Genomic DNA, 24,443 nt, shown 5'->3' on the forward strand with positions numbered 1-24,443 from the left:
ACTTTTTTCAGTTGTATTAGCTTAAATTTCTAAACAAAAAGTTGTTTCACACTGAAAAATTGGAAATTTTCCATTGAATAACTTTTTTTTCAACTTTTTTTTTTTTTTTGAGTGGGGAAAATCTGTCAACTCCAACCCTATTTCATGAAAAGTTTTGGTTTTGATAACTCAGTATTTTTTAATTAAAAAAAGTGTTGAAAAATTTTTGACCGTCACAGCCTCTATCACTTTAATGCAGCACCCTTAAAGTAAACTGGGATTATACTGGGGTAAATGAAAGAGGTTAGTCCATTATGTCGGGCTGTGTTCAAAAGTTAAAATTGTAGCAAGGTCTTGTGAGCATATTCATCAAAAAGTAGCTCAGTACTGTACCTCATAAGTCTCCCACTTAAATGTATTAGAAGTATGCAGTCGTTCTGCAATGATTAATGTCATCACATCAAAAAAGATCCCCAACTGAAAGACATGGTGGGATGGCAAAATAAATGAAAGTTGGTGCTCTTTACTGTTAAAGTATTTTTAAAGAGGTGCTTTGCCCCGGTGGAGGTATCCAGGGAACAAGGGATATGGCTGGAATGTATTTGCTCTCCAGGGTTTCCCAGGAACAAGAAAGCCTTTTTGGAGACATCTATGCTGTGATTTTAAAAAAACCCATTGCACCTCAAAGCCCAGGGCAGATGACTTGGGCTGGGGCTGCAGAATTAAAAACTGCTGTGGTGACATTTGGGCTTGGGCTCTGAGACCCTCCCCTCCATAGGGTCTCAGAACCCGGGCATCTACATTGTAATAGTATAGCTCCACAGCTGATCCCGGACTATCTGAGTCAGCTGACCTGGGCCAAGCGTGGCCATGCCATGGGTCTTTTATTGCACGTTCCTTTTGTGGCTGCTCCACTTGCCAAACAGGGCAGTAAAAAGTGGCTTGAAGCCACCTTTTCACATCCTCCTGAGCTACACCTAGCACAGGTTGGACAAATTCCAAGATCTGGGAGGTTTCAAAGGCACAAATGATAGGCCATTTCAATGAGAGTCAGGCACCTTACTGGTAACTGTGTGCTTGAAAATCTCTCCCTAATCTGTTACAGACTCAAGCCAGAAAATGCTAGCATACATTTGATTCACAGTATGCACCTAACATATTTGATTGTGACAGGTTTCAGAGTAGCAGCCGTGTTAGTCTGTATTCGCAATAAGAAAAGGAGGACTTGTGGCACCTTAGAGACTAACCAATTTATTTGAGCATAAGCTTTCGTGAGCTACAGCTCACTTCATCGGATGCATTCAGTGGAAAATACAGTGGGGAGATTTTATATACACAGAGAACATGAAACAATGGGTGTTACCATACACACTGTAACGAGAGTGAGGGTATGGTAACACCCATTGTTTCATGTTCTCTGTGTATATAAAATCTCCCCACTGTATTTTCCACTGAATGCATCCGATGAAATGAGCTGTAGCTCACGAAAGCTTATGCTCAAATAAATTGGTTAGTCTCTAAGGTGCCACAAGTCCTCCTCTCCTTATATTTGTTTGTTTGTGTTTTTATATAACTGTCAAATATTACGGTGTTGATGCCGCACATCTGACATGCCTCTTATGTGGATAATAAAATTCATGATCTGCAACATCTTTATACTTTGGGTTTTAAAATAAAATCAAAACCCGTATGAGGAGGATCCAGCCCATTTCCAGAGATTGTTTGGATGATGACTGTAACTGACATTTTGCTTCGGCCATGGATAATTGTTTTATTTTTGTAGCTGGGCATTGCTGCAGCAATCTTTTCTATATTTAGGTTGGTGAGCACAGGATACACCATAGTGTGCCATAGCAACACTGCTGATCAGCAGAAACAGGCTGGGGAAGAATCTACAGCCTATTGTGTGTAATGTGACAAAAAGACCTCTGAATTTAAAGTTTCAGATTCTCTAGGCTTCAAAATGGAGGAAATATGGATGCCAACAAGACCTCAGTAATGACACCACACTGTTAGAGGTTGTGTAGACTTCTAGCCAGGTGTCCTGAGCTTGATTAATTTGATCTGCATCATTGCTGATTTTTATAACTGTTCAAAGAAAGTTTTTCAAGTTTTTTACTGGCAGAATAACATATTTCACATCTAAGTGACTTTTAAATCAACTTCCCTCCCCATCTACAGCTGGTGCATGCTGTGTGGAAAATCAGATTTGGAAGATAAAATCTTTATAGCATTATACCTTTTATTTTGAACATTTTATATTGTTGATATGTATATGTACAATGGTCAAGATTCTGCTCCCTTTATGCACACTGAGTATTTACTTATTCCTCAACTAGTGCTGGTAAGGTACTACTCCATGTGTGTAAGGGGAACAGAATGTGGCCCAAAGCCATTAGTAATGCTGTATGAAAGGCAGTGTAGCCTAGTGGATAGTGCAATTGCCAGGGGCTCAGGAAAGCTGGGTTTTAGTCCCAGCTCTGCAACTGGTCTGCTAGATTACCTGAGACAAATTACTTTGCCTCTTTGTGCCTCAGTTTCCCTATCTATAAAATGGGGGTAATGATCCTGAATTCCTTTGTAGAGCACTTTGAGATCTACTGATAAGAAGAGCTATGTATCATCATCATTAAAACATAAGATCCAGGATTTATTTCATGATCAACACTGTTACTTGTAAGAGGAGACAGGCTTATGGGCACACCTTTTGTAAAATGCTTTCTGTACTGCTCTTAGAAGAATTGTGCTATGTTGTTATTGGAAAAGGGTGGGATTTATATGTGTAGCAGTTTGTACCTATTTCTCATAAAAATAAAGCATTAAAAATAAAAACATCAGTAAACAGCATGACTGTGATCTTGTAAGAAGGAGGTAAATTACTACTTTACTAAAAAACCCAGGCTGGAACAGAGCCTATTTCACTTAATAATAATATTAATAATTGATAATAAAATAAATAATAATTTGGATGCCCTTCTGGCTTTTAAGATGTTTTAATAAACTTTATTCTAAATTATTAAAATAAAGAAAAGGTCACATTTTCATATACATTTCAGAAAGCTTTAATACAAATAACCTTAGGTTTGGAAAGTGCATGGTAGTTGAAGGGAGAACAGTGAATGATGCTTCTTCCCAGGTTGCCCCCTCTTAATCTGAATTTGGTTAATCATCAGTAATTAATACCTTACATGTACAACAGTGCCTTTCCTATCAAAGAATCGCAAAGCACTTTACAAACTTCACATACTCTTAAAACAGTTAATTTCACTCCTACCACCCCCCCCCCCAAAATGCCATGGGACTTTAATCACTGCAGGTAGTGTGAAATCCTAGGTCCTCTAAAGTCAATGTCAAAACTCCCATTGACTTAAATGGGGCTAAGATTTCACCCAAAAAGTATAAATTGCACTCATGCAGAGGATGGCCGTAAATGTTGTCCCCAGTTTTTATTTCAACCGTATTCAGGCAAATTTTGTTGAGTTCACTGAAGTTTCTCTGCATAAGAACTGGGTTATAATAACTAAGGAATGAAGGCCTCAGGATTTGACATATTGAGAATGTAGAAAAATTGTGTGTGTGTGTTTAAAATGTCAAATATAGCAATTTTTTTGGTTTCAATGAGCAAATAAAAGTGTAGGAGGACTTGTGGCACCTTAGAGACTAACAAATTTATTAGAGCATAAGCTTTCGTGGGCTACAGCCTGCTTCATCGGATGCATAGAATGGAACATATAATAAGAAGATAGACACAGACAGAAGGTGGAAGTTGCCATACAAACCTTAAGAGGCTAATTAATTAAGATGAGCTATTATCAGCAGGAGAAAAAAACTTTTGTAGTGATAATCAAGATGGCCCATTTAGACAATTGACAAGAAGGTGTGAGGATACTTAACATAGGGAAATAGATTCAATATGTGTAATGACCCAGCCACTCCCAGTCTCTATTCAAACCCAAGTTAATGGTATCTAGCTTGCATATTAATTCAAGCTCAGCAGTTTCTCCTTGGAGTCTGTTTTTGAAGCTTTTCAGTTGCAAAATTGCCACCCTTAAGTCTTTTACTGAGTGGCCCAAGAGGTTGAAGTGCTCTCCTACCGGCTTTTGAATGTTATGATGCCTGATGTCAGATTTGTGACCATTTATTCTTTTGCGTAGAGACTGTCCGGTTTGGCCAATGTACATGGCAGAGGGGCATTGCTGGCACATGATGGCATATATCACATTGGTAGATGTGCAGGTGAACAAGCCCCTGATGGAGTGGCTAATGTGATTAGGTCCTATGATGGTGTCACCTCACAACTATTTTATGGTGATGAGTAGATATGAAGATGACAATGGTGAGGCATATGAAGTGATAGTTAACTTGGTGAGGCAATAGGTCATCCTTGAGCACTTACTGTATTCTTCAAATTATGTATGGCACAACCTCCAACTCCTACCTGTCTAAGGAGTTCCGTTCTCACTGCTCATTCATGCTCTTCAAATTCTATTACAGTATTTTTGTATGTTTGTATAAACACATGTAGATGTTTAATGAAAAATAAGGTGTGCCTCACCGTATGTATCATTTTAACTTATTTTATTGTTATTTAACCCTCAGAAAAATACCATCAAGTGGCAAGCTGGTTCTAACACTTACAACTGATGCTTGTGAGGGGAAAGAAAACTTTGTCCGCTACCTAGAACACGTGCAAGCAGTTATAACCGTGAACTCTACTAGGCGAGGGGACCTCAACATCAACATGACATCACCTATGGGGACTAAATCCATTTTACTGAGCCGACGTCCAAGAGATGATGACTCCAAGGTGGGTTTTGACAAATGGCCTTTCATGACAACACACACTTGGGGAGAAGACCCCAGAGGCACTTGGGTTCTGGAAGTTGGATTTGTTGATAGCATGCCACAGAGGGGAGTACTGAAGGAATGGACACTGATGCTACATGGGACACAAAGCGCACCATATATAGACCAAATAGTAAGAGATTACCAGTCCAAACTGGCTATGTCCAAGAAGGAAGAGCTGGAAGAAGAATTAGACGAAGCGGTAGAGAGAAGTCTGAAGAGTATACTAAGCAAGAACTAGCACTGTTCTGCATGTTGGCCTCTTTCCTTTCCTAGATCATTCTACTCACCGTTCTACTATCCAGACCTCTGTGTTAGACATATTACAATGTCTCCATAGCCAAATTATCATACTTTATTGATTTTAAAGTCTTATATCCTGTCAATGATTATTTTAATTACAACCGAAGCAATCTTTTTTTTTTACTCTAAGCCACAAATATGTTGTTCCCTATCAACTACTCTCTACAGTTTGTGACTGTAAATGATTTTGTGTCCTACAAATAGGTAATAGCTTTTCCCTTCATATTTTTGTCGTAAATGTTGTTTGTATTTAAAAATTTTAAAAATGCCAGTTAGTGGTAATGAACCCATTTGATCAGCTTTCATGACAGATGTTATCAGTAACATGTTGGCTAGAGATGCCTTTGAATGACCAACAGCCTGATTCTGCGCCATTGACTTCAATGGGAGTTATCCCATTGGCTTCAGTAAGAGTAGGAATAGGCCCAAGAAGGAAAAAATAATCCAGAGATTAAGAAAGATGGTAACCTCCTCTCAGAAATCAATGCCTTTTGCCGTTTCCTTTTTACACTTACACCCCCTCCCCCACACACACACACACTCCAGAACATTTTTTGACTTAGAGATGATTCATTTGTATGTAATAAGTGAGACAAAATGTCTGATAAAGGACGTGCATTAGGAAACAGGGTCCAAATGTTCTAAAAGCACAAGTATTTTTTGTTAATTTGGTAATTCAGATCCAATTTATGCCAAATCATCACATTGGGAATGAAATTTAAAATAGAGGGCTACTCTTTTTGCGATGTGCATCTGCTCTCCTTTATACTGAAATGTAGTATAGCAACATAAGATAAGGCTGTGTCAGCATTTCCATTACAGACCCCTATATTCTAGGGTTGGTAATTTGCTATGGGAGAAACTTGGCATATGAATTTTCAGTCCAAAAGCAATTTTTCGTTCAAATTTCCTTTTATTTTAAAAAGTAGAGCTTAGGTCAGTTTTGAGTTATACAAGCTTATTTAAGAAAAAAAGCTGCTTGGATTGTTTTATATGTGCACAATGCAAAGTTAGTTTTAATGAGCAATAAAGAATAAAAAATTTGGGAAAATTTATCCCATAAATCATTGTTGCTGTTTAAAGGACCTGGTCCTGCAATCTCTTACACATATGAGTGTTTTTAGCATCTGATCCAAAAAAGTAAATTAAACTCTCAGTAAAAAAAGTAAATTAAACTCTACTGCCATTGACTTCAATGGAGATTACACAGTGGCAAACACAACACCCACAAGTGTTTGCAAGACTGGGATCTCAGTTAGTAATCTGTGAATAGTAACTATGGGCCCAATCCTGCAAACATACTTGCTTAGCTTTAAGTACATGAGTAGTTACATTGGCTTCAGTAGAACTACTCCATGCTTAGTTATGTGCATAAGTGTTTGCAGGGCTGGGGCCTAGGACGTTGGCAGTAACTAGTTTCAGAATTTGATTAATTTCTATTTTTTGCTATGCATCTAAAATGTGTGTTATCAAGAGCTGTTTGGGTTAATCAGTTGCAAACTACAATTAAAATGAATACGTATTTACCTAATGATTAAAAATGACACCAACAGGTTATGAAATGCATAGTTTTACCCCAGAATATATATTTCTTCTATTATCTCAAGTGAATATTAATCTCTTAACCTTCCATAACAGGATTTTTTTCTTTTCCTTTCAAATCCCAAACAAATTATCTACTTAAACTATGTTTACATTATGTATACTATAAGCCAAGTTAAGCACCTAAGTGTTCATAGGATCTCCATTCCCTTACACCAGTGTAACTGAGGGGTTACTCCATTGCAGACAATGGAGTCACACTTAGGTGTAAGTGAGAGGAGAAAGAAGCCCTCAGGCTTTTAGTTGTAAAATACCACCTAATAGGAGTGACTTTTAAAATCATGTTGTTGTTCATTTGTTCCAATAGATGGAAAGCATCAACTATATTTCATCTGGTGGCCTTAAAATAAACCAAAGGACACCATGGGCCCAATTCTAACCTCAGAGCCACAAAAGTAGCCAATGAGCCAATTCTTAAAGTAGTATGTGGACGTCTTTGGAACTGGGAAGACGCCCATTGTCTTCAATGGGTTTTGAGGGATAGCTCAGTGGTTTGAGCATTGGCCTGCTAAACCCAGGGTTGTGAGTTCAATCCTTGAGGGGGCCATTTAGGGATCGGGGCAAAAAAAAAATTGGGGATTGGTCCTGCTTTGAGCAGGGGGTTGGACTAGATCTCCTGAGGTCCCTTCCAGCCCTGATAGTCTATGATTCTATCTGAGGGAAGAATTTGCCCCTATTATGTGTACATATGCGTTTGATAACACACAAACACACATGATATATATATAGTATGTAATATATATACATATGCAAGCATACCTAATATATATTACATATAGTATTGAACATAATAAATACATATACATGCATGCATCATGTTTGTGTGTATGTATTTACTAAAGAAACAGCTCATTTAAATATATTAAAGAGTATTCTAAAATATGGGGAAAGTTCTTGGATTAAGAAATGTCCTTGTGGCAATTTTAAATGAAAGTGTACGTTAATTCCTAGTGCATTCATGTAATTTTGCAATTCTCTGTTTAAGCATTAAATGTCTTATATAGCAGCAAAATAACTAAATGGGTGTTCATATTTTCATAATGTTGACTTAAATTATTAAGTGCAAGATGACTGTAAGGGATGATTAACAGAAATTACGAGTTTTGATATGCGTGTATATACAATATATATATATATAGCTAGACTTCAAACTCTTCAGAATTTTTGCATCAGGGTAAGCACTGAAAAATGTCCAGTTAGAATAAGTTTTTATGGTATTGCAGATGCAAAATAAAATTAATTTATTAGCATTTATAACAGAGGAACTAATTCAGTTCTCAATTTAAAACAGGTGAATGTTGTTAACATATAAAGCCCTGTGACGATGTTTTATAATCTGAGTAAAATAAAGAGATGTTGTAAACTGGCAGGTCCTATCATCATTGCCTATCAGAAGTCATGGGGGATGTGACATGTATTCAGTGAAACCACTTCAAAATGCTCTACTTTTAATAATGCAGGCCTGATAAGGTAAATAACATCTCAGGTAAGTTTAATACACAGGAGATAAAGGCATACCCGCATAAAGGCAGTAAAACGAATGCTTTTCAGCAATGTTGTAGCTGTTAGGCGTGTTATACAATGGAGCACGGTCGATTGAGGCCCCGATTCAGGAAAGAGCTTAACCACATAGTCAAAGGTAAGCATGTGTTTGAGTCCCATTGACTTCAGGTGCTTAACTTTAAGACTTTACTTAAGTGCTTTCCTGAGTCAGTGCCTGAATGATCAACAGTGCTGTGAGACACAGTACATCTTGTCCTGCGAACAATCAGCCTTCATTAGATCCAGCTTCATTGAAAGTGGAAGGGGCATTCAGCTTTTCTGAATGCAGAACAGAAGCTGAAATGGGAGTTTTGTTTGAAAAATACTTTAAAAAAACCCCTCAGCCATTTTGAGCCACAAAATGATTAGCTAGTAAAATGCATCATCAAGCTCCAAAGGAAAAAAGTATACAGATGGTTCTTCTTGCCCCGTAGCATGTAATAAGGATGAACAGATTAGGAGTGTGAGCCTGATTCTCTTCACCTCATAGTCAATAGGTGTTTTATCACGCTTGCGGGGAGGAAAGGATCAAGCCCTATGTAATATAGAACATTCTGATACGCTGTAGTAGGAGTTTTGTCAGAGGTTCTTGTTAATTTAGATCCCAATGGCCCTATAAATCCTGAGGACCTTACACAGTTTTTATTCAGCCCTTTCAATACGTTTTGTCTGAGTAAAAACTGAGTTAAGGCCTTCACAGTTTAGGCCCGACACCTGCAAAACACTTAAGTACATGCTTAACTTTCATGGGACTACTCGCATGCTTAAACTGAGGTACTTGTTTAAGTCCTCAGCGGAGCCACAGCCTTTGCCCTGAAGTAATACCCAAATTATGCACACATTTTTATGGTTCTAGACGTGGAAGATTTTATTCTCATTGAAATTGCTGGGACTACTCACATGAATAAAGTGAGCAGGATTTGGCCTATATGGATGTGAAAAAGAGATAGTAGGAAAGCAATCTACACAGGGGAGCATCATTAACATTTCATGATAAATTTTTAGTTCTGGGTAATTATTAGAGTTGGTTAGGAATTTTCTATTGATTTGATTTTGAGAAAACTTCCTTTTCCATTTTAAAAAAAAAAAAGTTTCCTGTGGGAAAATTTTGATTTTTTTTTTTTAATCAGGAGCCTCATGCCGCCATTAGCCTCTATAGCATCCGTGGCTGGACTATATTTCCCATGATTTACAATGGTCTCCTCTCTGGTTGAATTGCTGCTGCTGTGCATCATGGGAGTCCCAAGACCATAGCACATCAAGGAAGCTGTAGTCGAACCAGCAATCCTGACCCATAGAGGAGAATGGGAGACCTAAGGCACCCAAGCTACTCCTCACAGGAGGCACTGTGGCAGCTCAGGTGGCTGCAGATGAATGTCTAAATGAGTTGAAATAAAGTGTTTCGACAATTTTTTTTGGAACTGTCCCTTCTGTGAAAAATTTCCATATTTTGGCTCATCTGTACACGAAAATGAATATCAAAATCTCAGTATTTCCCACAGGACAGAATTCCAATTTTTGACAAGCTGTGTAATACTGTAACTATATTTTCTCTTGTGTCAAAAACAGGATACAATCCTGCAAACCTTCACTCCCTATGTGCTTGAGCAATCCCATTGAGTTTAATAGGACTGATCACATAAGTAAGATGGTGCAGGATCATATATAGGGGTTTCTAGGTCTGGATCACTAAAATGCAAGAAACTTGAGGGGAAAAAATTATACACTGAATACTCCAACCGGACAATCTTTGAAGTGTCTGCAATCCTCTGAAGATATTCCAATGTGCACTAAAGACCTTAACCTCAGTAACATAAGATTTTGCAGTGGGCACAATTTTTTTAATAGAGTTCAAGGAAGCTATTTTTTAAAATCAGACAGTAACAGACATTTAAGCATAAAAATTAGATGCAAGCTGCTTAAAAATAAACACAATTGAAAACCCTAGTGAAATCCTGGCCCCCTTGAAGTCAATGAGAGGTTTGTGTGTAAAGGCTGAAGACTGTTAATACATTCTTTTTTAAAGATGTCCCTTTTTCTCTTTTAGCATCGTTGCATATTTTATTCTCAGCCGCCTAGATGATATGTAGTAAGATCTTAATGACAAATTCAGCCACATTTTTGTTTGGTAACATAGCTAAAAATAAATGATTGCTAAGCTCTCTTATACCTACAAAGTATAAACAAGGGATGGTTGAAATACGTTACTGAATTAAAGTGCTTAGTCCTTCATCTTGAAAACATCATGCCAGTCAGTTGGTTAATTGGTTAATACTAGCTTCGTTAATGCTACTGTTTGATGTTAAAGGTAACACACACCCACTGTGACTATGTTCTTTAGGATGCAAAGCTTTTATTCAATGAACCAGATGTCACAAGCTAACATTTGCAGCTGTCTGAAAATTGGAAACTAATGGCAGCTAAAGCATCATTAGAGGAATATAAACTGTAAGGGGCCAATTTGTAGTGGGCACAGATTACGTAGGTGTGGTTTAGACAGGCAACTTCTTAATAATAATTTTTTACTTGTCCTAATCACAAAAAGTGTTGCGTAAATGAACCTACTATTTTAGTGATTATTACATTAAAGATAAACCTACACCAGGCAGAATGGCCATTCATGTATCAATGTTTTATATCAAACAGCAAAAGTCTCACTATGTTAGCATTGGGTCAGGGGAAAAATATTGTCATTTAATAACTATGCCAGACAAGTTGCTTATCAAATGATGTAACTTAAGAGCCTTTGTCTCCTAGCTTCTTCTTGCTTGTCTTCTCAATTGTTGTCTCCACAATCATAGCTGTCTCTTCATAAGTCTGAATTCTGGCATCTGAAAACTTCTCAATAGATTCCACTACTTCCACCTTCTCATAGCTCATGGAACTGGGTAAGCTTGGTTCTCTGAATGCTTGGCCTCCTCGTTGGTCTTCTCTGTCATGCTCTGTCTCTTCAAATACGTCTGGCTCAGAAGGGCCGGCTACACCAGCTGGAGGTGCTGCCTCAGGCCCAGTGATGTCAGGCTGCTTTGAGGGCTCTTCAGCTTTTTCTTCTGACTTTCTGCCCTGTTCATTTATTTCTTCTCTCTCTTCAAGCTCATATTGCATTTCATGGACTTCCCCTTTCTCATTTGCTGATGGTTCAGAGGGTTCAGGCAGCTCTGGAATTGGCTCCACCTCCCCACCATTTGGCATCTTTCCATTGCTAGTGGAAACAATGATCCCACCTCCAGCCGGGGTGGAGGAAGAATAGAAACAAGGATGGTCATAGTTTGCTTCCCCTGTGACAAGTACATAGCTCTCTTTGGTAGACAAGTCAGTCTTAGGCTCGGGTCTCTTGAAGCATCTTATTTTCTCTCTCACAGTGTTACACAATTCATCAAAAGCTTTACTTATCCGAGCTCCATCAGGCACATCCTCTGGGACTGTTTCTTGCTCAACTAGTTCTAATTCTTCCTGCTTAGGTTCACATACTGTGCTTTCATGTTTAAATTGCAGCTGATCCTGATGAAAGTCTTCCAGAGTTCTTTCATAGCTGTTTTCAGGTGAAAACCCATCTATGTCTTTGGAAGTGATCTCCTTTCTCCTAGAAATTTTCTTTGCCAGACCTTTTTGTCTTGGTTTTGCACTTGCAATTTCTTGCATAACCAGGGTGATATCTAAAGAAAATCCAAAACAAAGGCAACAGCACACAACATTGAAAGGTGTTGCCCAAGACAGTTTAGCAATCTATCTCCAAACCAAAGGGCCTCATTGTCAGTACAGTGTGTGCAGAACAGAATGCAGATGCAAAGGTGGGCATGTATTCATTTTATGTATGAAAATGGCTATTCTGAGTGTGCAATACTGGGCATGTGTCCATTTTGCATGTACAAACACCACTTTTATACATAAAATGTATAAATACTAATTTTTGCATGTACAAAACTGAGTGTACAAAATCAGCATCTATGAAGATGAGACTAATGCTCTGAAAGTACATTTAGGGCTCACTGCTGCTTTTCAATATAGTGTGCAACACCACTATTTTGAATCAGTAGCAGGCTTAAGGGCCATAGCCACATGGAAGTAGCTCCTGTGGCTGCTTCACAGGACGCCTGGGCTTTCCAGCTGCAGAAGCGTCTCCCAGATGTGATGGGGAAAAACATCCCCATGTTCAAAACATTCCCCCTGCTCCATTCCTTGTGGAAGAATTGCAGACTCCACCCAGAGCTATCGCCATAAATGCGGATCAGGTTCACGTGAATGGTGACAGGAGACTCGCTCATGTCCTAACACAGAGGCAAGTTCTTCCCTTACTCTCTAGATACCCTCAAGTCAAGTCCTGTAGGTAATAATCCAAAGTACAGTTAGATGCATGGGCCAAATGCTCAGCTGGTGTAAATGATCATAGCTTGATAGACTTCAATGGAGATACATCTATGTACACCAGTTGAGGATCTGGTCCCCATATATTAGTAGCTAATTTGTTCACTAACAAACTTAATTTAAGCCTGCTGTATTTGGCACAATGCTGGGGAAACACCCTATTTGGTCTCCAAAAATTTGAACATGCGACAGTTTATCTTCATTTTTTAACATGCCTTGTTTTCAGTGAAACATCCAATTACCTATCTATTTATGAAACTTCTGAGACATCTATCAACTTGGTATGTAAAGCACCTAGGTATCAAACCATCCATCTCTATTGTTTAGAAAATCATTTCTACTTTAGCCCTGGATATTTGCCTTCACTAGTTCCTGCTCTTACGAACATCTTAATTCTAAATGTATTAATCATACAGTTCTGGGGAGCAATCATACAGCACTGACTGTGACTTCATTCAGCTCAAACTGGGTCGTGGCAGATAAACAAGGCTAAATTGCCTATTTGTATTTACAGGGCTACTCAAGTGTTCCTATCTTGTTTTGTGATAATGAAAGAATGATCAGACTTGGGATATAACCTCAATCCTATGTGATTTCTTTGCATTATTTTTAAAAAGGCTGCCTGTTCTATTAGTTCTCTTTGTGCATCTCATTAATTCAGTGCAAGCTACTTCGGTTGCATTAAGTCATGCTACCAGTATAGCAAAGGAACCGATTGGTTAGGGGATCCAGCCTTCAAGGGCCAGATCTGAAGCCAACTGATGTAAACCGATTTCAATAGGATCTGATTTAGGCCCCAATAATGGGGTCCATGCTGAAGACAAATGAAAATGGTTTAAAATGCAAATTGTATTTACTCAAACAAGAAAAGAATATCAGATACTTACCTCGCCTTCTCCAGGTTGTAGTTTGGCAGGGTCTGTAGCTCTGTGTGAAGAGTGCAACTGGGGTTCCAATTATGGCAGAATTTAACCTGGCAAAGAGAATTTGCATGTGTCAAATTTCCCCCAGAATACCTTAAACAAGTAGAACAATTCACTTCACATCAAAATGGGAACATAAAATATCATTTAAATCAATATAATGTATAGGCTCTGTACTATTGGCCACATTCCCTGCTGGTGTAAACCAGCAGTGCCTCCACTGTCTTCAATGGAACTATGCTGATTTACACCAACAGAGGATCTGGCCTACTCTACTTACATATAGACTGTAGAGCAAAGCACATAGTTTTAAAAAGCAACCCTAGTGTTGCTAGGGAATGATTTCATAATGGAAGAGGAGATTTTGAAAGGCACAAAGGGCAGTTAGCCATCACATGCCCCCTGGATGGCAGCAGGATCTGGGTATCTAAGTCTTTTGGCGATCTGCCCCATAGACCTAAGGGCCATATACAGCCCTCAAATCATATGCATATGCCGTTTAATGCAAATAAAGAATCTAGTTTACTTTTATTGACTGCTTTCTTATTTAACTTAGCTCAGTGCAACAGCTCTTGCCATCTGCTCATTTTTCTTCATGCAAGCTCCCTCTAGTGTTCCCAGCCAGGCACTGGACCTACTTGTTCCTGCTCTGTTCAATTAACCTTGCATATCATCTGCAACTCTGAATGAACCAGTGGGAGCTCAAAGGCATATGAAATAAGAGGAGAAAATGCCCCTTCGCTTCACAAGCACACACACAAAATGTAGTTTAAGGATAAGGCTTATGGTGACAAGTATCAGGTCAAAAAAAGCCCAAATCAGGTCACTTCTCAGCTCCCCCCACTAAAGGTTCTGCAGTGCTGGAGACCGGCCAGCGGAGTCAGAAAACATAATATAACTGTCACACACTGTACCTCAAAATAACCACCTGTATCCCCATATGCACCACTTGTGTATGGTTATGCTATTTTGTAAAAAAAAAAAAAAATGCCTTGTGAAGTATCATTGGAAAAATCATAATCTATTGAACATTACGATCCTGTTGAAATGTAGGTATCATTACTGTACATGAAGTTACGAGATTTTTGCTCTGTGTTTATCACTGAAACATGTTGCGATCTGGAAAACACGCACAGACTAGCTTGTCTCTGGGAACAAAGGAGTGACCAACACCCAATCAAGTGTCAAGCAACCATCATCGGCCATTCACCAGGAAGGGCCTTGTAAATAAGAGATTTACAATTCACATGAGAGTCAGTTGCTCAAGCATGTACACCATGGGGCTGCCTAACCCCCATGACACAGCAAGGATTTTTCCAGCACCTGGAGGAGAGTATAAAATAAGGGACAGTGACATAACCACCTCACCTCTTACCCTCCACCCCTACACTGAAGGCAACAAGATCGTTTGGAAGAAAAAGAAACATTTGAACTGCTGTGGGTTTTGGGGTAAGAGAAAACTTATGACTTCAAATTGTACCTCGCTTGATAAAGTTTAGGAATTAGACTGCAATTTTATCTTTTATTTCTTTTTGCAACCAATTCTGAACTCCTATGCCTGTACCACTTATAAATCACTTAAAATCTATCTTCCTGTAGTTAATAGATCTCTTTTATGTTTAATCTAAACCAGTGTGTTTCTGGCTGAAGTGTTTAGGGAATCTATTCAGGTTACAAAGGCTGATGCATATCCACCACCCTCTGACACAGTGGCAAGCTCATTAATGAGCTTGCATTGATCAAGAAGGTCTTGAGCAGTGTAAGACCCACATTTCTGGGGTGCAGTGCTGGAGCTGGGGGGGATTTGCTGGTGTCTCCTTGTATACAGTTCATGAGTGGCTGGAGAGAGCATTCATGTACTTCGCTGGGTGTGCCCCTGCATGCTGATAGCTGAGTGAACAGAGCCTGGTGGCGTTTGCTGTTCACTAGCACAGCAGCGTAGGAGACCGGCCTGGGCAGGGGAGTTAAAGGGATCACGGTGGTTCCACAATCCGGACTGCACTCGGGGGGGATGTCACAGGAACCTTCAGTGGAAATAAAACTTTGCCTGTTTCTAGAGCCAAGTGCTAGCTCCAAAGACACCAGTGTGATCTTCAGTTACCCTGCTCAGCTGCCTTCTAATCTTGGAGGTGTCTAATGTCCCTAGGCAGCGAAGGGCGTGGCTACACTTGCAGCTGTAGAGCGCCGTGAGTTAAACCAGCCTTTGGAGACCGCAGCAGAGAAAACGCTGCCGTGTGTTCACACTGTCAGCTGGAAGCGCATTGGCGTGGCCACATTAGCAGCTCTTGGAATGCCACAAAGAGCAGTGCATTGTGGTAGCTAGCCCAGGGCGTAAGTGGCTGCAACGGGCTTTTCAAATGGGGGGTGGTGGTGGAGTGTGACAGGGGGTGTGTTGTGTGCAGGTGTTTTGGGGGGCTGAGTGTGTCAGCATGCTGTCCTGTAAGTGCACACAGCAGCAGTGCAGCTATCTCGCACCTAAACCCCAGCGAGATCTTCGAACCGGGTGTTGTCCCACCTAGCTCACCTGCAGGGCCTGTTCTGGTAGGCATGCTCAGAGCACACCTAACCCCACATCAAATGGCCGTGGGGTTGGGGAGGGAAGAGGGCAGATGAGGAGGTAGACCTAGACTTCCAACACCTTAGTCTCATGGTTAAGGATATGAGAAGCCCAGGTTCACTTCCCCTCTCTGCTTGAGGCGGAGACTGAATGTGACGTTGAGTCTCCCATCTCTTAGGTGAGTGCGCTAGCTATGGGATACTTTGCTGTGGAAGTCTCTTAATCTCTCCTGTTGAACCTGGTCCACAGTTTATAAAGGCTGGAGAATCATTTTCTCTCTGCCCCAATGAATGTTTCAGTGTTTTATACAAAGTGAAGCCACTGTAACAGTCAAGATTGAGAAAGCCTGACCCCACGGTACCTCCTGCCCAGGGTTCATGCACTCACCTGCAAGGTAGGAGACCTGGGTTCCAGTCACTGTTTCACATCAGGCAGAGGGGGCATTGAACTCTGGCCTCCTATATGTGGATGCTATCTCCTTGGCTTTTGGTTTTGGAAAGAAAGGGCTGCCCTGACTGACATACCTAACTCCAGCATAACGTTCACAGTGGTCAATCCCAAATGGAGGGAGATGCCTCCCATTGGGCACCTATCTCCCTTTGCGGGGTGGGACCTAAACTGCACACCTCTCCTGGGACTTTCCTATTGGTTAGCTTAGGTAGCTCCCTGCTCAGCATGTTGGCTTTTGTGAATCGCATTCTGAGGCATCTCACCCTTCCCAGGCATGGATAGGGAGCCGGGGCACCCAGCTCAGGACTGTGGATTCCATGAGGCAGCTGGACACCTAAAAGTTAAGCACTACAATGGTGAGTCCCTTTTCAGGATCTAGCCCCAAACTGCTAGCAAGATTTTAAACAGCTAGCCCCCAGTTTGTAACTGACGGGTTATTAGAGCTCTGCAGAGGGGCAGTCAGTTCACAGAATCATAGAAAGGCTTTCGTTTGCACCTGTCCTTTGTGTACTGAAACTAAAAGACAGCAGGCAAATGGTGACTAGACTGACAGGCTGGATGAGAACCTCATACTCTCCTCGCACTGGCCCGGAGCTGTCTCTCTCTAGTGGCTTCAGTGGGCTTTGGATGAGGACCACTGTCCTCAAGTTCCTGCTTTGAGAACCCCGTGGGTAGTAAAGTTCACATAGGCTTTAGTGGGATTAAACAAATTCCCCGTTATCAAATACTAGGCTCCTGCACTGTCACTCACAACCCCCAGGGACGCATCATTAGGGTTGCCAGGTGTCAGGGTTTTTTTTTTTTTAACCAGAAAGTCTGGTTGAAAAGGGAACCTGGCAGTGTCTTGTCAGCACTGCTGACTGGACACTAAAAGTCTGGTTACCTGCAGTAACCGCCTCTGCCACCAGGGAGTGGGAAGAGCAGTAGCTGCTGCTGGAGCCTGGAGGAGCACTCAGGAACAGCTCCAGCGGAGAGAGGTACCGGTGGCTCCCCCGAGCATGGCTCTTCTTTCTCCAACCTGTCCCACTCACCCTCCAGCCCCGGAGTGCAGCTCTCCTTCCCCTTCCCTGCCCCAGTCACCCTTTCACCCCCGGAGTGTGGCTCTCTCTTCCCCGCCCTGCCCCAGTCACCCCTTCACCCCCGGAGCGTGGCTCTCCCTTCCCTGGCCTGCCCCAGTCACCCCTTCACCCCCTGAGCGCAGCTCTCCCTTCCCCGCCCTGCCCCAGTCACCCCCCACCCCCAGAGCGCAGCTCTCCCTTCCCCGCCCTGCCCCAGTCACCCCCCACCCCCAGAGTGCAGCTCTCTCTTCCCCGCCCTGCCCCAGTCACCCCTTCACCCCCAGAGTGCAGCTCTCCCTTCCCTGGCCTGCCCCAGTCACCTCTTCACCCCCAGAGCACAGCTCTCCCTTCCCCGCCCCGCCCCAGTCACCCCTTCACCCCCAGAGTGCAGCTCTCCCTTCCCTGGCCTGCCCCAGTCACCTCTTCACCCCCAGAGTGTAGCTCTCCCTTCCCCGCCCCAGTCACCCCTTCACCCCCAGAGTTCTCCCTTCCCCTCCCCACCCCAGTCACCCCTTCATCCCCAGAGTGCAGCTCTCCCTTCCCTCACCTGCCCCAGTCACCCCTTCACCCCCAGAGTGTGGCTCTCCCTTCCCCATCCTGCCCAGTCACCCTTCCACCCCTAGAGCCCTGCTTAGTTGGCAATGGGAGGATGGTGAAGAGAGCGCGAGCAACAGGACGGGAGACGAGCAGGGGGCGGAACCTTGAGGAAAAGAGGTGGAGCAAGGGGTGGAGCCTCGGGGGAAGAGGCACAGCAAGTGGGAGAGGTTCCAGCACTCAGTGTCAGGTTTTCACAAATTAGAAAGTTGGCCACCCTACACACCATACATGAAATAGCCCTACCGGTTGTCTTCATTCTCAATGATACGTTTGTACCGCTCCAGCTCATTCTCCAGGGACTGCTGATATATCACCAGCTGGTGACAGTCACTCGTGTACTTCTCCAAGGTCCTCTCAGCATCCTCTATCTCCTTCCTAAGAGTTTCAATCTGCTCGTTGTATAGCTGAACCTCATCATCATAACTCTCTTGAGTGCTCTTAATAGCTTGTTCCAGCACGGTTGTCTGAAATAAAGGAAATTGGAAGCAATGATATACAGCATTTCCTATGTGGGGACTGACAGACATTTTCAGAGGAATCATTAAATGGTGAGAAGTACTTTTCTATGTCAGCAAACTAATGACTGAAAAAAAGTCGTATGCTTTGGATAATTATTGAAGAGGAAACTGACTACAATACTATGCATGGCTAGTGAGAGGGGCTAGTGAAGATGGATGGATGGGAGATGGTTTTCCAATCCCATGAGAGTTTGAGATTTCAATTTTTTTCCCATACTGAAGTAAGATGAAAAGTTGCAACAGCAAACATTTTCATGGACCAATAATCTGAAAAAAATAAAATTCAGATTGGGTAAATCAGAATGTTTTGTTTTGATAATGCTGAAGCCTTTTGGTTTGCTTTTGATCTTTTAAAACCCCTTTTAAAGTCTAAGTTAAATAAAGTCCCAAAACATTTCCACAGAAATGTTTGGAATTGGGAGCTTTGTCGAAACGGACTCTTTTCTGTGAACAGTTTGGGGGTTCTACAAATCTGCATTTTCCGATGAAAAAGTATTTAGGTCAGAAAATTCCCCACCAGCTCTCACTATGAAGATGTTTCCCAGAGAGCATCTAAGTGGGCCAGATGAGTAGCTTCTACAAAGGTCTTGGATTCCTTTGCACAAGCTCTGAAAACTGGATCCGATGCTGCACCATTAAAGCCAATTGGCACATTCATTACATTCATTTCATTATTAATTCATATTTAAAAAATACATCTATTGCTCCCCCCCCGTGCCATGGTCTATTCCATAAATTAAAACATAGACCAAGGCGCTTCTATAAATATACCCGTCAGCGCTAGGGTGACCAGATAGCAAGTGTGAAAAATCGGGACAAGGGGTAGAGAGTAATAGGCACCTATATAAAAAAAGGCCCCAATTATTGGGACTGTCCCTATAAAATCGGGCCATCTGGTCACCCTAATCATAGCCCACACCACCCTAAGCAGCCTTAATATAGACAGTAAGAAAATGGGCTTTGCAAAGCTGGTCTCTGGCAGACTAAAGGGAGGAGGGGGAGCAGGTTTGAAAATTGGCAGAAGAAGGATGGTTTTGGGCTGCAGCATAGCCAGGAGATCTGTGCTCGATTCCTGACTCCACTGCAGATGTTATGTATGTTTCCAGGCAAGTCAATCAGCGTTTCAGTGGTGGTTTAGTGACCACAGTGCTGCATTTGCGGGTGGGGAAGACACATTACTGCACTATGCTAACAGCAATGGCCAGAGTCGTTCTGCCCATGGAAGACCCAGGCAGCCAGAATTCCTCTGGCAGGAGCAGGCTCATGGCTGCTTCTTACTGCTCCTTTTTGGAGGTTCTGCCTATATTCTTCTTGCACCGCCTCTTCTTTAGAGGAAGTTTGGGTCTAGCCACTTTACATCCCACCCAGCCCCAGGAGGTTGTGTAGCACCAATGAAGTTGCTAAACACCCCCTGTACTTGGCACTCTAAAGGCTCCAGCACAAGGATTACAGGGGCTGACTGGACAGGAGCACAGAGGGAAGAGAGCTGTCTGTTCTGCCCAATCGGGAGGTGACTAAAATCTGGCCCATAATCTCTTTCTATCTCAGTTTCTCCAGCTGTCAGCTGGGGAGTATAATACTTACATAGTTCATTATTGACTGTAAAGCTCACCTTAGATGGAAAGGTGCCACATGAGACTGAAAGTGATTAATTCTGAGACTACCAGTTGTACAGCCATGTTACTAAATGTGACATCACTGGTGCCACGGGCACTATGGGAGCCCAGTGTGCAGTGCTGCAGACCAAGTTACAGCTAGCTGCAGTACAGGTGTAGCAATCGAAAGACAAACTTTAACGTTACAAGCTGCATCCTGCCGCTGACCCTCACAAAACACTTGGGGAGAGTCACATACAGCGAGCGAGCAGCATCTAATCCTCAGGGGATTTGCACTCCACCAGCAAGTGAAATGATGACCAAGGAAGTACTACATGGGAGTTGCCTTTAAATGTTACTATCAGAACATTCTGGCGTGTAGAATAACTTAACCGCCTGTGCAGTGACTCCTGCAGAGAACTGGGATTTTATTAATGCATCACTGGAACGTAAGTTGGCCACAAGATGGTGCTGAGTCACTTTAAAAAAAAAAAAAAAAGCAAGCTAGGGAATTGCAGCAAAGTGTTACTTCTGCTGTTATTTCTCTGTTTTATTATGTAATTCCTATAGCACCTTCTCTGTTTTCTTTTACAAACAATCACACTTTATAAGAAGGGTTCATTCATAACTAGTCTATAGAGCAGTTGTTCTCAATCAGCACACAGCTGTGGTCCATGTGACATCCTCAGGGCCATAACTTGGGAGGGGCAGGAGGGGCACCTGCCCCAGATGCAGAACCGGTGGGGGTGTAAAAATGGGGTGGTGCAGGATTGGGCCATAGGTAATGGAACTAGGGGTGCTGGAGGTGCTGCTGCACCCCCTGGCTTGAAGTGGTTTCCATCATAGTCAGGGTTTACCATTTGGTTCAAAGGCTCTCAGCTCTGGGTGCTGGGGGCAGTTGCTGAGGAGTTCTCAGGGGCAGTTACTGGGTGGGGGGGCTGGGTGCATGGGTGGCAGTCCCTGGGTGGAGGACTGTATGATGGAGGGGGCAGTTCCAGTGGGGTTGGCTGATGGAGGGCATTCCCTGGCTGTGGGGGGGGGGGGCAAGCTTGGGGGGCTGGGATATAGTCCCTGACTGGAGGGGCTGGATACACGGGGGGCAGTGTCTGGCTTGGGGGGCACCCTGCACCGGGCAGGGGTCCCCATCTTTGCCAGCAGGCTCGGCAGCCGTGCTCTCTGGGCACTCAGCCCAGCTGCAATGCAGTGCAGCCTTGCCACCCTTACAGTAAATTAATTTTAACAGTTAGTGTTTTGACTTATTTACTCATTTAAAATGCTCCTGGCAGACATGTGCCAGTGTTGAAACGAAAGGTGCTGTAGCGATCTGAATTGTATTGCTGTCGTATAACAAATACGAAATCTGGTTCTTTTTTTGTCTGGCTCTACAGGCAGTGTATGTATTGTGTGCACGCTCCCCACAAGACACAGAGCTCTGCAGATGTGGCCCACAATGGTAAACAGGTTGAGACCCACTGCTGTAGAGGGTTAATAAATCATTAATATATTGCTTTAATAATTCATTACTCAATTGTTATAGACCGTGGGGGGGGGGGGGGGAGGAGGAGGGGCAGGAGCGGGGGAGAGCCGTTTCCAAAGAACCTGAGTGATTTGTTTTATTTGGGAAAATTCCACCCTGAGGTTCCAACAGCTCCATAGGTTGATTATAACCATGGCTTATAACCACCTCTTACCCCTTTTACTGACATTCTCAATATGAGTATAACTGCTATATTTGTCATTTATTAACCCTTTATAAATGGAATCTTAATAGAAAGTGTCACCTTGAAAATGAAGGTTTCATTCTGAAATTAGGACTAGTAAAGGCCAGATTATGCTAATCTTTTCTTGGGTTAACCATCTGAAGGCAGGTTTCTCCAGCTACTTGTACATCTGAGTAGAACTCAGGCACCCTCACAGTCCGTGCTCTCCCCTGAGTGCAAGGTGAATTCCTGACTAGGGTGTCAGACACCCCAAGGAGGCTGAGGGAGAGGTGTGGCCTTAGCCCAACCCCTCTGTGTGCTGGCCAGAAGAGCCGGCGAGACTCAGCAAGCCACTGCAGTGGCTGCACTTCCCAAGATCTCTGGGAGGTGCTGTGTATCAGCACACCATCCCCGGAACAGGCACAAAGGAGCCCTTACTTGCTGCGTTAAGGTAATAATTTTCCACAACTCCCCATTAATTAGGCCCTTCCTAGGGGTGGGCATATAGGTCCTGACCTTCATGGCTTAGGTTGCTGTTCAGTTTTCAGCTTAGCCTGACAGGATCACAGAGCCCAGTGGATTGCTGCAGAAGACACAAGCTGCACGATGACGTACTTGGCTGGGGACAGGCAGGAGCTGCAGGAAAAGTCCTGGTAACTCATGCCCTGTGAATCAGCACTGCACAGACACACAGACCATTGTTGCTGTTGGTCCCTGGGTGTGGCTGAAGGTGCTAATTCATTGTTATTGTAATCAGGGATATGTGTAGGCTGCTGTGTGAAACCTGACATGCACTTTTTGAGGAAATACATAGATTTTAAGGTCAGAAGGGACTATTGTGATCATTGAGTGAGACCTGTCTCATGGCACAGACCATAGAATGTCACCCAGTTATTCCCACATCAACCCCAGAGCTTGTGGAGTGAATTTAGTGCTCAGGGAAAGTGCTGAACTGACATCTCTGAAGACCTCTGATTTTATCCCACAGTGCCAGTGCATTTCATACTGGATTGAGCGAGGGGGAGACTCAGTCCCTGGACCTTTTCAGTCGTTGGCCTGTCTGCTGAGACTGTCCATCAGCAACCCAGTTGTGATCTGGGCATCTTGTTCCACCATGTACTGGACTAAGGCCTCCAACCACTTCTACTCAACCTACTAAGCAGCCATCACACAGTCATGACTGACCCTCTGAAACTAACTACATAAATCTTCATCCCATGGTTAGACAGAAGGCAGAAGCTGAGATAGGTAAAGTTTGAATAAAAAAAAATCCTTTTCAGGCATTCATCTTATTTGTAGGTAGAATACATATGCTCAAAACCCCATTAAATACCATCCATGCTGCGTTGTTCAGTGTTACGTGTTGATTTGTTGCAATTACACTAGTCTGAATCAATGAGGGTCACTAGACTTTCCAGTTAGTTGTATGGTACCTCAGTCTGCAGTTTCAATTTCTGAGTCTGCAGCTGACAAAGAATGCTCTTGTACTCTTCCAGCTGACTCTGCAGGATAGGAATTCTCCTTTCTGCCATCAGTCTTTCCTGAGAGAAAAGAAGAAAGAATGTCTGATCGTGTAAACATGCCACCAGAGATTTCATGACCTACAGTCAATCTGAAAAGACAACATGAATGATGATGAGATGACGCCTCCGCCTCTTGCTACATAACTTCAATGGTCTCAAGTTCCCAATGGAGGCACTGTAGAAGCACTGCTTATGGTTTAAAATAGTTCATTTCATTTGAAAGGAAAAGGTTTGCCATTCACACCCAAACAACAACTGTTTCCTGGGGTACTGTCCTACACTGGTGCGAAAGTGAAACCCATCACCTTTGTCTCACCTGGTTTCATTCAATCAGTTTGATTCACAAGGGTCCATCCCTCTTGCTCTTGCCCCTGCCCCATCTTGACTCTTTGGAGAGGGAGCAGGCAAAGTAGGCTCACATCCCCATCTCCAAATCTTGGAATCTCTTTACTCTGATGGGACACATCCCTACTTCTGCTGCTGCTGGACTAGCCTTTTAACATGTCCCAGAATACACCTGGCTAGCAGAAATCCCTGTTCAAGACTTCTGACATCTCTTTTGATCCTAAAGCTCCTAAAGCTCACTTAAGTTTTTCAAAGCTGCAACTCTGATCTTCTGTTGTCATCATTAGCAATTCCACATTTACTCACAGACACCACAGCACCTCCGTCTACTTAGAATAGGAAATAGATGGACTATCTCAGGAACTTAGGGTAAATATTGACTATCACATTGTGAGTGCTCACTACATAGCATTTATTTACTCAGTGAAACACTTACCTCGCTCACTCCAACTGTAATGGTGGTCACACTAGGGGTCATTTGGATGATCTGTTGTAAAATGCTGACATAGGTCTGTATTTCCATGATATTCTGTGGTGGAGT

At 42.6% G+C, this 24,443-nt stretch overlaps 2 protein-coding genes across 3 annotated transcripts in view; one reads left to right on the forward strand and one right to left on the reverse strand.

The window, feature by feature from the left end:
• PCSK2 (proprotein convertase subtilisin/kexin type 2) overlaps window positions 1–8,096 on the forward strand; it is a 203,363-nt gene extending 195,267 nt beyond the window's left edge. The window contains exon 12 of the mRNA XM_048842753.2: window positions 4,579–8,096. Within this exon, the coding sequence (XP_048698710.2) occupies window positions 4,579–5,065 (487 nt within the window). The 3' untranslated portion in view covers window positions 5,066–8,096. The remainder of the gene's footprint in view (window positions 1–4,578) is intronic.
• A 2,504-nt stretch (window positions 8,097–10,600) lies between these two features.
• The window catches only part of BFSP1 (beaded filament structural protein 1), a 53,406-nt gene continuing 39,563 nt past the window's right edge, over window positions 10,601–24,443 (reverse strand). Inside the window, exons 5-9 of one of the 2 annotated variants that reach the window (XM_075127206.1) lie at window positions 24,339–24,431; window positions 23,468–23,575; window positions 18,465–18,685; window positions 13,524–13,609; window positions 10,601–11,927 (exon numbers count right to left, since the gene is read on the reverse strand). In XM_075127206.1, the coding sequence (XP_074983307.1) occupies window positions 11,008–11,927; window positions 13,524–13,609; window positions 18,465–18,685; window positions 23,468–23,575; window positions 24,339–24,431 (1,428 nt within the window). In that variant the 3' untranslated portion in view covers window positions 10,601–11,007. The remainder of the gene's footprint in view (window positions 11,928–13,523; window positions 13,610–18,464; window positions 18,686–23,467; window positions 23,576–24,338; window positions 24,432–24,443) is intronic. The other variant, XM_075127205.1, reaches the window with a different exon arrangement.

Source organism: Caretta caretta, chromosome 3 (genome assembly GCF_965140235.1).
Source record: "Caretta caretta isolate rCarCar2 chromosome 3, rCarCar1.hap1, whole genome shotgun sequence".
Classification (NCBI taxonomy): Eukaryota; Metazoa; Chordata; order Testudines; family Cheloniidae; genus Caretta; species Caretta caretta.